Source organism: Tachysurus fulvidraco, chromosome 5, assembly GCF_022655615.1.
Source record: "Tachysurus fulvidraco isolate hzauxx_2018 chromosome 5, HZAU_PFXX_2.0, whole genome shotgun sequence".
Lineage (NCBI taxonomy): Eukaryota > Metazoa > Chordata > Actinopteri > Siluriformes > Bagridae > Tachysurus > Tachysurus fulvidraco.
In genome coordinates, this window is record NC_062522.1 from 15,190,373 (window position 1) to 15,203,578 (window position 13,206).

At 38.0% G+C, this 13,206-nt stretch overlaps 1 protein-coding gene across 9 annotated transcripts in view; it reads left to right on the forward strand.

Annotated features, from left to right (window-relative positions):
• ptprfa (protein tyrosine phosphatase receptor type Fa) overlaps positions 1-13,206 on the forward strand; it is a 196,265-nt gene that overhangs the window by 161,796 nt on the left and 21,263 nt on the right. For 5 of the 9 annotated variants that reach the window (XM_027146418.2, XM_047813428.1, XM_047813426.1 and 2 more), the window contains 6 exons: positions 2,314-2,395; positions 3,317-3,532; positions 8,529-8,683; positions 10,504-10,515; positions 10,942-11,054; positions 12,240-12,272. In XM_027146418.2, the coding sequence (XP_027002219.2) occupies positions 2,314-2,395; positions 3,317-3,532; positions 8,529-8,683; positions 10,504-10,515; positions 10,942-11,054; positions 12,240-12,272 (611 nt within the window). The remainder of the gene's footprint in view (positions 1-2,313; positions 2,396-3,316; positions 3,533-8,528; positions 8,684-10,503; positions 10,516-10,941; positions 11,055-12,239; positions 12,273-13,206) is intronic. The other 4 variants (XM_047813432.1, XM_047813434.1, XM_047813427.1 and 1 more) reach the window with 2 other exon arrangements.

Sequence of the window (13,206 nt, forward strand, 5' to 3'; positions counted from 1 at the left end):
TTCGTGAATCACCTTACATGTAAATAATACAAACCAAGGAGCTCTCCACTGTCACAACTGTTTATGTTTTAGAAGAAGAAGAAGCCTTTATTTTGTCACATATAAACATTACAGCACAGTGATTTTTTTCTTTGCATATGTTAACATTGGAGGTTGGGGTCAGAGTGCAGGGTCAGCCATGATACAGCACCCCTGGAGCAGTGAGGGTTAAGGGCCTTGCTCAAGGGCCCAACAGTGGCAGCCTAGCAGTGATGAGGCTTGATCCCTGATCCTCTAATCAACAACCCAGAGTCTCTACCATCTGAGCCACCACTACACCTATTATTTGTGAATTTTCATGAATATCACATTTCATATTTAAATGCACTAGTGAATGGTTTACAAATGAGTCTGTTCATATCCAGCTTCATTAAGGGCAAATAAAGAAGCTTTCGTTGTCATTTCAATCATAAAAATAGCCGATGCAATACGTAGTGAAATGAAACAGCATTTCTCCAGGACCACGGTGCAAAAGCAAGTTGTCCAAGCCAAGTAAAGTGCATCTGTGCAACATAGTGCGAACAATACAAAACACTACAGGGCAAATACACAAAATAGCACCAAACAGTGTGCATATACAGTAGTATATTATACAGTACAATGTGGATTCTAAACAAAGAGGGTTTTAGTAAACATACAGTATATCCTCTTGTGTCATAGTAGCAATTGGCTGATGCAATGAAACGAAGATCTTGTAATATTCTCTGTATCCACAAGAATGAGACAGGCAAAAAAATAATACAAACACAGATCTGACAGGAACAAAAAAAAAATCAAGAACAAAAAAAAGTATAAACATGGTGCCTGGGTTTTGTCTATATTTGTCATTAGTGTGTCGAAGGCAACAGACTGGAGTGACACAAACAGCCAGGTTGTGTGATGAAGAACTCTAAAACTGACTCTTTAATTCATAGCAATCTGGATGCAAATAGGAGAGGTGTAGAAGTCACACCGGCTTGAGTTATTTACATAGCTCTCTCAGACATTTAATATACAGTAGGTAAGATATAAGATATAAGGAAGCATGTGATTTCACTGGAGTCAAATATTGCTTTAGTGTGTATTACTGTCCACTACTGGGTCATCCTCAAAGCCGCCATCGCTTCCTTTGCTCCTGTTTGTTCCATGCTCATTTCAAGTTCTTAAACAAGTTGCTTTCCTTTACTTTCACAGCATGTGCTCAGAGCTTTTTGTCCAGGGAAGTGCAGGGATTTGAGATAATGCAGTGGTTCCGGACACGGAGAGACGGCAACAGAATCTAAAATACCCTCGCTTGTTTGTGGCTCAGAAATTTGGAGCCCTATAACCTCTGGGATTCGAAAAACATGAACAGAATCACAGGATTATGTTTTTTTTTGTTGTTGTTGTTTTGTGTTTTTAGATAGAAGTATGGAAATGAAGATGGTTTGGATTTTAATGTCCAAATTCATAGCATAAAAATATTCCAATGACTTTTTTGCAGCACCATAGGACAGCTCATCCTGTTCAGCAATGAATAAGAGCAAAAACGGTGGAAACCACCCAACACATTTCAGAGCCTTGTATAAACCATTGTATAATGTACAACTTATATAGTGCAATACTATGTTAAAGTGAGATTTAAAATGGGTTTAATAGCCTATTGATCAGTCAGAAATAGCCTGATGCTGTTTACTGCAGGAGTTTGAAAGGACAATAGTCTTGTGCTACTAATGCAAAAACTAAAGTAAATAAGCTAAGGTTTTTGTTTTGGTTTATGTAATTGTAAATGGTTAAGTATCTTATTAACTCCAACTCAAAAAGTCAGAAAGGTTGCAAAACGAATGCAGAGTGCAGAAAATAACCAGACCCAATCTCTTATAAATGCAAAATCAATAAATCTTGTTTGGAAGCTCAGGCTGTAAAATGGCATGTAATTTTTATCCAGGTGTAGCTGCTGCAGGCAGCTGAATCACACACACACACACACACACACGGAGACAGAGAGAGAGAGAGAGAGAGAGAGAGAGAGAGAGAGAGAGAGAGAGAGAGAGAGAGAGAGAGAGAGAGAGAGAGAGAGAGAGAGAGAGAGAGAGAGAGAGAGAGAGAGAGAGAGAGAGAGAGAGAGAGAGTTGCTCTTAGTCTTTTTGCTGGTTTTTGAGTAATAGAGCCCATTTGATTTTTTGTGAAATATTACTAATCTCATAAAAGGATATAAATTATCCAGATTCTCTGTGTATCTACACCTTCCTGAATGAATCATCGTTCAGTGGGACTGCTACTTTACAGCCTTATCCTAATGTGTGTGTCTTGCAGATGGTACTTCATAGTGGTGTTGCCCATGAGTCAAGCTACATCAAGCCACTGGGAAAGTCCAGAAGATATCGACCTTGACGAGGTGTGTGAGCACAGGGACGTGTGTGTATGTGTGTGTGTTTTTGTGTATTATTTTTGCATGTGTATGTATTTACCAACAGATAAATAGAGATTGTATATCTGTCTCTTGGTCTCTCTGTCTCTCTCTCTCTGTTTCTGTCTCTCTGGAGCTTTAGCCAAAAGCGGAAACAGCTTTAGAACCCTAGGTGATTTAGCACTTTGCTAAACATGACTCTTTAACAAATTCTCTTTATTTCCTTTCCTGTAACCTTTCTTTAACTGTTCTGCCTCCTCCTTGCTCACTGTGTCATTCTAGAAATTTTCATTTTTATTTAATTTGTGTTATTAATACAAACAGTTTGAAGCCCATACACACTGTGGTTTTCTCCTGAGCTCACCTTTTCTCAGAGCTACACTATCTGGGGTTTTGAATATAAATGAATGTCTGGCTTGGGAAATAAATATGGCATGATTGTATGCAGGGCTTCAGGAGCACAACTTTACACACACTCACACACACACACACACACACACACACACACACACACACACACACACACACACACACACACACACTTTAATGAAGAAGCTAAATGCTTCTCATGCACAATAAGTTCATTACATATAGATCTTAAAAATATTTATGCACATTTATTTATTAACTAGAGAGAGAGAAGGGCCAACGATGCAAAAGGAGAGAAGTTTCAGTTTTTACAAATGTACTGCGTGGTTGCACGGACGTGTGTTTTTGTATTGGATGTAACTGTGTGTCTCGGCTATTTTGTGTGGTTATGTGTGTCTGAAAATGTTTTCTTTATTTCTGAGTCTGCAAGTGTGTCTCAAGTGTAAAGGTCTGGATATATACAGCTTACTGCATGGTGTTTGTAACTTGACTAGGTGTTCAGCTTTTATTTGTACTTTAAGGACTGTGTGTGTGTGTTAGTTGTTAGAAGCTGGTGGTGATACAACTGTGATGAAGAGGAAGAAGAGGCAGAGTGACGACTCCCTGAAGCCATACATCGCTGCGAGGCTGCACACACTGCCAGAGAGCTTCACACTGGGAGACGAGCGGTATTACAGTGGCTTCTACAACAGACCACTGCTCGCTCAGACTCAGTACCGAACCTTCATCATGGCTGCACTCCAGGAGCATGACTCTGTATGACACACACACACACACACACACACACACACACACACCATATGTATGTACATATCTGTGTCTTTACATTTCTGTCTATATTTATACAATTTGTCCAGTTTCACCTTCTCATTAACACCAAAGAGTTTATAATGAAGAAACTCCTGGGGCGAACAACAGCAGAGCAGGGAGGAAAACAAAAAGTCATTCGGCTCAGAATAATTTCATCCAACCTTTAGAGACGAACGAGGAAAACAAATGTTAATAAAACAGTTTGCTGTGAAACTGGATGGAACAGTCAGGCTGGAAACCTTTTTTATTATTCAAAGAAACTAAAAGTGCTGGGGATAGGGGAAGAAAAAAGAACAAGATTCAGAGAAGATGGTAGAAGATGAAGAAAAGGACAGATGGAGTATGTGAAGAAAATCAGTATAGTTACTATGTAATTAGTCTGTTAACATTATCACTGTTTTAGATTTCTGCTTCATATGTTTCTCATGTTTTGTCTTTGTCTTGCTCACAAACACACACACACAATGGTGAAGCTGCATTGGTAAGTGTGGGACTTTAGTGAAAAGGCATGCATTAGTCACTCAGTGGGACGCATTTCCATCAGATAGAGCAGATGAAATCGATCAGTGTGACTGCTCTCCTCGGAGAAAATCGCTCAGGGCTTTCAGCTGCCATCACTCAGAGCTTCTGTCTGGAGGTTGAGGTTAGTGAGAGTGTTAGGGAGATTTACCTTGAATGTTCATGGATTGGAGAAAATAATCTCTTTTGACATACAGACCCACATTTTTGCAGGACTAGGACAAACTGTGATGTTAGCATAAAATAAGTCTACTGTCAGATGAAGATTAGCCCAGAAATAGAACAGAATTAATACATGGCTTGTCTGTCAGTAATCTTATGCTAGCTCTACATTAGTTTGTGTTTAGCACAACTTTATGCTGATTTGAGTCTGATGTTAGATCATTAATAGAGCTGTCTAAATTCAACATTAATCTCATAGCAGTCTGATTTTAAAACAATGTTTAGCTTGCCGTTAGATCAACATCAGGTTGACCTTAGACTGACATCAGACTGACATTAGATTCACTTTAGGTTGACATTAGTCTGGCATTAGGCTGATGTTAGTATAACTGGTCTGAAATTGAGACTGACTTTAGACTAATTTTAGACTCACATTAGACTCACATTAGACTATTGTTGACATTAGACTGATATTAAAGCTTCACTTTAGGCTGACATTAGACTAACATTAGATTCACTTTAGGCTGACATTAGACTGACATTAGGCTGATGTTAGTATAACGCTGGTCTGAAATTGGACTGATATTAGCCCAACATTAGTCTGATCTTATTCACTGCAATGGATTGGCAACCCATCCAAGGTGTATTTCTCATGCCTCGTGTTTCTGGTATAGGCTCAGGATTTAAACTGCCCCTAAGAATACAGCAGATACGTGGTAAAGTGATGGGTCTGACATTTACCCAACAGTGGCATTAGCCCATCATTAGTCTGGCATTAGTCTAACACCGGTAAAGCATTATTTTGATATTAGTCGGACATTACTTCGTCATTGGTCTGACATTAGTCCAGCATTAATCTGACATTATTCTGACATTAGACCAACATTAGTTTAACATTAGGATGATATTAGACCAGCATGATTCCTACTGTACATTAGACTAACATTAGACTGACATTAGCCCAGCATTATTCTCACATTAAGCTGATATTGGTCTTACAGGAGAAGTGAATAACTGCAAATACAGACAATACTACAGCAGGCTGCTATTTGCACATTAGTCTAGTCAGTAGCTCAGTGTTTGCCTGACATCAGTCCAAAGTTTTTCTGATATTATTTTAAAGAATCATTATTTCAAAGCTAGGCCCAATGTTGTCAGCACAGCTGGAACAGAGTGCTATTTAAAGGCCTGCTGTCTAATGGGTTATCTTAGGGAGCACAAAGCCACCATGCATGTGGATGTTTAAAGGAAATTACACCCAGCAAATTGATCCACTTAATTTTATGTGACACATGGATCAACATGAGCTGTAACAAACAAATTTATCAAGGTGAAAATGAAATGCGTCCTCCTGGGCAGGCTCAGACTCACTTTTTGACAGAATGGAGTGTGTGTGATGGTTTTGTAATGAATGCTGCAGCTGAGAGAAGAACTGGTCTTCACTGTGCCTTCTTGTGCCCTGCATTTGAACGCAAACATATAAATGACTGGATATAATTGTTATTATTTTAGATGAAAAGTTAATAGAGTAGAGGTGAGCATTATAGTGTGAACGGAGAGATGCTGTCTTAAAAACAACAGCTATCGTTTTCTTTTGCCTTTACCCACTCTTCACATTAGCTAGATAGTGGTATAGCTAGTATTTTACTAATGGTGCTATTATCTATTCACATAGCAATTCAGGTTTTTGCATACTCTAAAAGAAACTCCAAATAGAAACCTAATCAGACAGCTATATTTAAAACTATATTGTGTGGTGCTCTTAGCTACAGTAGCTATTTAGGTTTAATTAACATTAACAATCAGCATACTAGCACAAGCTTGGATGACCGTTTCCATTTTAAACCCAGCATACACTTTAAAAAGTGTATGTCAGCAAGCATGGTGTCCTTACTCATGGCTTTTGTGAAAATGGCTGATATTTACATTATTTTAAAAATAGAAGAATGGACTACATCCCTATTAAAACAATATATAGAAACATTGGTGTGTAGGTGTTTGTTAAAGCACACAACAATCTTCTGCAGCGCTGCTCAGTTTGCGTCTCTGTGGAAAGCTCTTACCGGAGGAAGAACTCGCTCTCTTTCTCTGTCTTTATAAATCGCCCCAGTGCTGCAAGCCTGCAGGCTGCACTCTAATGATTCGCATGCCTCTGCAGAGATGGGATTTCTTTAAGTTATTTTTTTTGGGGGGGTTCCTGCTGATGTTACCAGAGGGAATAGAGAAGGTGTCACGTTGATGGGATTCATCCACAATGGGTCACTGATGCGTATCCTCCTGCGCTCAGCAGGGTGGAGGAGTCGACGCCGCCCTCGACACACTCTTTCCTGCTGTTTCTCTCCATCTTTCTCTGCTTCTAAGAGGCGTTTCTAAAGCGATTAGTGTAGAGAGAGTTTGCTGGTCGCTCTGCAGCTTTGAAGATTTGCTGGGTATGACTTCCTCTGCAGAGTAACTTGCTGTAATAGGCCTCTTTCAGTACGTGTGTGTTCAGTCAGCAGCTCACAGCTATCTGCTATTAAGGGTAGCCAAACCATCAGTGGATGTGAAAAAAGCTTTTAGCGGTTTCAGAAAAGACACTGCTTCTTCTCACCTTCGTATTTTTTTTCTTTGGTCAAAAACGGCTAAAAATATATAAAGCTATAACTTTAAAGATAATAGTTTAGAAGGATTTATACAGTACACGTACCCAGGGAGGTGTTGAAGGCCTCAGTTTGGCATTAGCTTTGGCTATTAGCCTGTACTGAAGCTGACAACTCTATTGTGTTCACATTTTGTGTAGTGAGCATTGTAATGGCAATTAAACTAATCTAAGTGTAAAAAAAAATCCTCAGCAATCGTTTCCCTTTTATGAAACCAGTATCTTGTATAAGTCATAAGTCACACTCCTTTATGCTCACTTGACCTTTTCTGAGTTTTTGAACTACATTTCACAACACAGATCTGACAAAGATCTCTTACTAATAGGAAGCAATGCGGCATTGAAAGATCCGGTCTGTTCTGTTCTTTAAGCGAATCTTTAGTTTTAATTACACGCTTTAATATTGTGCCAGAAACAGGAATTTCATTTTATATTAGAATTGGAATAACTAAATGGACAAGTATTCCCGTGTCACTGCCCTCTCACGCTACAACATAGGCTCTTTATCTTGGCATTGCAATCACATATGTGGTCACCTGAGATTTTTAATGACCATTATTTAGAATATAAATTATATGGACAAAGTTTGTGGACATCTGAACATCACACCCAGCTCTGGGTCTTCCCCAAACTGCTGCCACAATATTGTACATGATTTCCCTTCACAGGAAAAGACCTGAACTTGCTCCAGCCTGATATTATCCCCGTGCAAAAAGGTTGGAGTGGAAGACGTTGAGTGGCCCTCACACAGCACTGACCTAAACCCCACTGCACACCTTTAAGATAAACTGGAATGCTAACTTAACTCTAAGTCTCCTCACCAAACAGTGCCTGACCTCACTAATGCTCTTGAGGCTAAATGAGCAAACCCTCACAGCCACACTATAAAATCTAGTTTAAAGCTTTCCCAGAAGACTGTAGGTTATTATAACATCAAAGAGAAACTACATCTGAAAAGGGATATTTAAAATGCACACGTATTATAGCCATATTGTGTAACTCTATACACATAAACTTGATTATTAAATTTATACTAACAATATTTATTTATTTATATTCGTTTTATTGAGATTTGTTAGCTTTTATTCAATCTTAAGCCCAGCTTACACCAAACCACAATAGCACCATGCACAGCACATGCATTTTATGCCTTTAAAATGGGGTCATTGGCAAAAAAAAGGTTCGACTCTGCTTTACATGTTTACAAGTATTAATGTAGTTTGCTGGTAATCATTGTACCGTGGTGTTTCGTTGTGGGAAATATCTTAAAATTTAAAACTGAAATATCATGTTTACACACAGTCTTCTTACACTGTGTTAATTGCTGTTGACATTTAATGCTAACTGATATTTACTTCATAAGTACATTGGGTGTTATTTCCTGCATTCAGCCAGTAAGAACACAATGTTCTTGATTTACTAGTAAAACACAATGCAATTGCTATGAAACTGTGTTTGATGATGAAAGTAAACCTGGTATTATAACTTATTCATACAATTGTGAATTAGAATGTCTGTGTGTGTGTGTGTGTGTGTGTGTGTGTGTGTGTGTGTGTGTGTGTGTGTGTGTGTGTGTGTGTGTGTGTGTGTGTGTGTGTGTGTGTGTGTGTGTGTGTGCTATAGAAAACATTCGCTACAAGCCCATTCTCAGACCCCATCATGGTGCAGGTTCAAATGTCCCGACATGCAGAAGATCCCGAGATGCTTTGGGTGATGGGACCGGTGCTGGCTGTCGTCCTCATCATCATTATTGTCATCGCCATCCTACTCTTCAAGAGGTGAGACAAGCAGATCCCTTACACTCTCTGTCTTTCTTTCTCCCACTTTCTTTATCCGTCAGCGTTACCACTTTTTCTCTCACACACTCACTCTCTATGTCTCTGTCTCTTATTTGTATCTCATTTTCAGGCTGTCTCGCTTTCATTGTATCTCTTTCTGCCTGTCTGTCTTGCTCTCCCCGTCCCTCACTCTGTCTGCTGCACAGTCATAAATAGCTGGTGTTTGGTTGGCCAGCAGCCCAAGACAGGTGTGTTAAGTATTGTAAGTTGAGTCAGCTCCATACCATTTTCACTGTAAAATATAAATAGCCTGTGTCGTTTTCAAAAGCGCTGACTTACTCTAACACGGCAGAAGAGCTGAGTCACACACCCAGCAGCAGACAGGTCCATTAAAGTGGAGTTAAAAATATTGCATCCACGGGGAGATGGGAGAGTAATGGCACACATAATTAAACCCATTCTGTCCAGCTCAGCGAGTTCAGAATGATACCCACTCCAACAATGAAGGGCAAACAAGAAGAACCTACTGCAATAGGCATAGCCAAGATACAATAGTAGAGGAGATTAGCAAATAAATGCAAATAAACAATCCTCATGAATAGAAGACAGAATGCACAAAGGATATCAGCATGATATATTCACAATACACACATTAGCCATAATACTCTCTACATCAGACACAATACACTCTGTATTGGTTACTGTATTGGATATAGAAAAATCTTTTATTCATTTTATATTTTATTTTATAAATTATATTATGTATAAAAAAATGATATATTGCTCACAAATCATTCTAAATTGGTCACAATAGACATATATTAATCACAATACACTCCGTAATAGTCACGTCTCAGATTAATCACAATACACTCAATAATCATCATGGCTCATATTAATCGCAATACACGCTATATTAGTCACATCTCATATTAATCACAGTACATCATGTATTAGTTACAATTAGTTCTTACGAAGTGACTTTTTTCAAAGGTCAGGAATTCAATGTTTTATGGTGCAGCATTTTTCATGTGACTCACACACTTCTATGGCTTTTTAATTTGATTGTTATTCAAATACTAATAATAAAATGATTGTAATGAAAGATCATACTTAATGTCACCTCACTCCCGAAAAATACAATCTGATTATTTTTATAACTGGTGATTAATAATCATAGCGTATCATTTCTGTTTCTAAAGTTTGTTGCTTAGCATCTCACAAAAATACAACCCTGTGCTTTATATGCAGTTTAAGCAAATAACAACATTGGCAAGAGACTCTATAACATGACTGTATTGTGAAGTCATATGGATTATTATTAGTTACAAGTATTCATGTTGGTACATTTGTGTTATGTTGTTTAAAGGACTTAATGTACCTTTGTAAGGCTTATTGTATGGTGAAGCACATTCTGTGAAGTTTAATACAGCAGAAATGTGCAGCGACTGAGTTCTCCAGTCTTTCCCTGTATGACTGAAATGTTATGGTTGTAATCTCTAGTTGTTCAGTGGTCATTGTACTTATGCTGCTGGCTCTATCTTAATGACAGTATTCAAGACTAATGTATTGGAGTACTGTTGTGGTTATGTGTTTTGGGACATTTTCCCCTTCCCCGTTCACCTTCAGGATCATACGATGTATTTAATTTTAAAGATAATACACTATATTAGTCAGAATACAGTTTCTATTTGTCACAACACACTATACTTGTCCCAGAGGACGGCTGTACTATTTGCACATGGGTAATTATGTATATCTGTCTGTTCTGATCTTTTGATTTATCTGTCTTTCCTCTGCTCTTTCCTACATGACTACAGCAAACAGGAGAGGTAAGTCTCTCTCTCTCTCTCTCTCTCTCTCACGATACATATTCACTCTCAGTATTCACTCTCTCACTGTTTAACTCACCACTTGCTTACTTCTGCACATAATTACTCCATTCTTCCTATCTCTCACTTATCCACTCCAATCCTTCAAAACTCTAATTTTCTTAATTTTCCCTAACATATCTAACATTTCACCATTCTCACATGCATCCATTCTCTCATACTCTCCTTCCTTCATTGTTTCTACTTATCCACTGCATCAGTACCCTTTCCTCTCAGTCTTCCACCTTACTATGTCATGAAACTGTGTAATTCTCTAACTCTGTGCATTTGTTTTTGTTATGGCATAAAATATATGTGAGTGTGTAGTGTAGCTCTGATTAGTCCCCTTGCCGTCGCTTGTGTGTGTACGTGTACATATGTGTGTAGGAAGCGAGCATCTCCCTCAGTGAAGGATGAACACACAGCCGGAGTGAAGGACCATCTGCTGGCCCACTCGTCTGATCCCGTAGAGATGAGGAGACTAAACTACCAAACACAGGGTACTGCAATGTGCACACACACACACACACACACACACACACACACACACACACACACACACACACACACACACACACACACACACACTGATGTGGATAAACAAACACAAACAGATGCGTTGTTACACACATGCATACACACACACATACTGTGTAAATATATGTAGATGACACCACTCCAGCTAAAGTACAAACTCTATACAAACTTAACTTTAAAAGTAAAAGAAATGATCTAATCTAACAAGCTCATGTATCGAGCTACTGTATGCAGAGGAAACTAGCCAGCTAATTTAATCAGTGACACTTCAAATGTCACTAGATCTAAAGGAAATATACAGGAATTAGATCACAGGAATTATAGGGACACTTCCAAATGAAATATCTCACTAAACTGTTGGAGGAAATGATACTGTACAGTATCTTCATGGTTTGGGAGTGTATTTTTAATAGGAGCTTAAACAAGTGTTTATTTTACAATACAATACATCAATATGGAGGAAAATTGGTAGATTATAGTCTATTCTAATATGGGGTCCAAAAATCTGACACCACACTGAAAATCTGGGATTTTAGGGTGATACAAATAGGATTTTAGAATTTTTAAGTTCAATGTCTTTAATTAAATTTAATATTCAGGATTCTGAGCTATTTCTAGCTCCCAGTTTAAATGTAAGCAATTTTGTGATAATGACTATGCAAACTGCTCTACACCGAGGTCAGATTTTCCCGGTACCTACTGTAATCTACACTGTTGAAGCATGTGTTCAGATGACATGCAGATACTTGTGGAGTCCATGCCATGAGTGCACGTTGTCATTAAAGCAAAAAGGGACATAGGAACTCTCTATAACTCCTAATGTAAATGTTTTAAGGATTCAGCTTTTCACTTAAGTTGTTGTCATTAATATCATGTATAATGAAAACTGTTGCATTAAATTAATAAATAATGCAAAATTGTGACAGATGTTTGGACCCCACTGTGCCTGTACAAATGGGTTAAATCAAGGATATTGGTGCAGGACAACATGAGAACAAAATCTGAAAACATAACATGGTCTGGTCTGATCTTGATCCTTGGTCCTTAACTTTCGCCTCTTTTCATACCTCTCCCCTTTTTCTAAATCTAAGCAGTGTATGGGGTTCTTCATGGCTGTTACATTTCCTTCCCCCATCTTTTTTTCACAGGTTCCAGTGACCCAAGTTGTCCAGACACTCCAAGTTAGTGTCCATCCGTTCTTCCTGTGTCGCCTACACTTTTGTCTCATGCTGTGTTTCAGTAGCATTTTTAACATATGCTCATTACCTTCTCCTTTCACATCTTTTTCTTAAATCCCTGAGGCCACTTCCATTATTTTAGTAGCGTGATGTTTGTAAGATGATGGATCGAGTCACCTCTAGTGTAGCAGCAGTTACTGCTGTGAGTTGATGAAAATAAATAGATAGATAGATAGATAGATAGATAGATAGATAGATAGATAGATAGATAGATAGATAGATAGATAGATAGATAGATAGATAGATAGATAGATAGATAATAATAATAATAATAATAATAATAATAATAATAATAATAATAATAATCAGATATTTGGATTCTGGAATTGTTTTTATGGCAAAAAATAAAAAAGATTAAACAAATACTTACCTTACCTAACTAGCTAATCAGCACATTAGCTAGAAAATCTACTAGCAGGTAAGCAAGCTGATATTATGCACAACTTCAAGGGAAACACTGTACAGAATAGTTTCCCCTACATCTTACACTGATACTATATTCTGCATTCTAGTCAGAAGCTAGTTAGTAAACACTGGAATTATTCTGTATAGTGTTTACAGAAACAACTACAACCTAAGATTCTACTGTGCTAACTAATTAGAAAACCCTTCTCAAGCACAATAACTGGTTAATGAGCTGCTTAGCGTGTTGAAAATTATACACAAGTTTTGAAGGAACAGACTACTCAATTGGACAAGCAAATTGTTATAACAGTTTCATGCTACTTCACTTTGCTAGCCAATTTGTAAACCATGCATTAGTACTAGAACTTAGTACTTGTAGGTTTGAGGCACTTTGACACAGATTATGCGGTTGAAGGTTCAGGTGAGTGTTTGAGGGTATGTTGAAAACATTACTGGAACACATAGTTACACT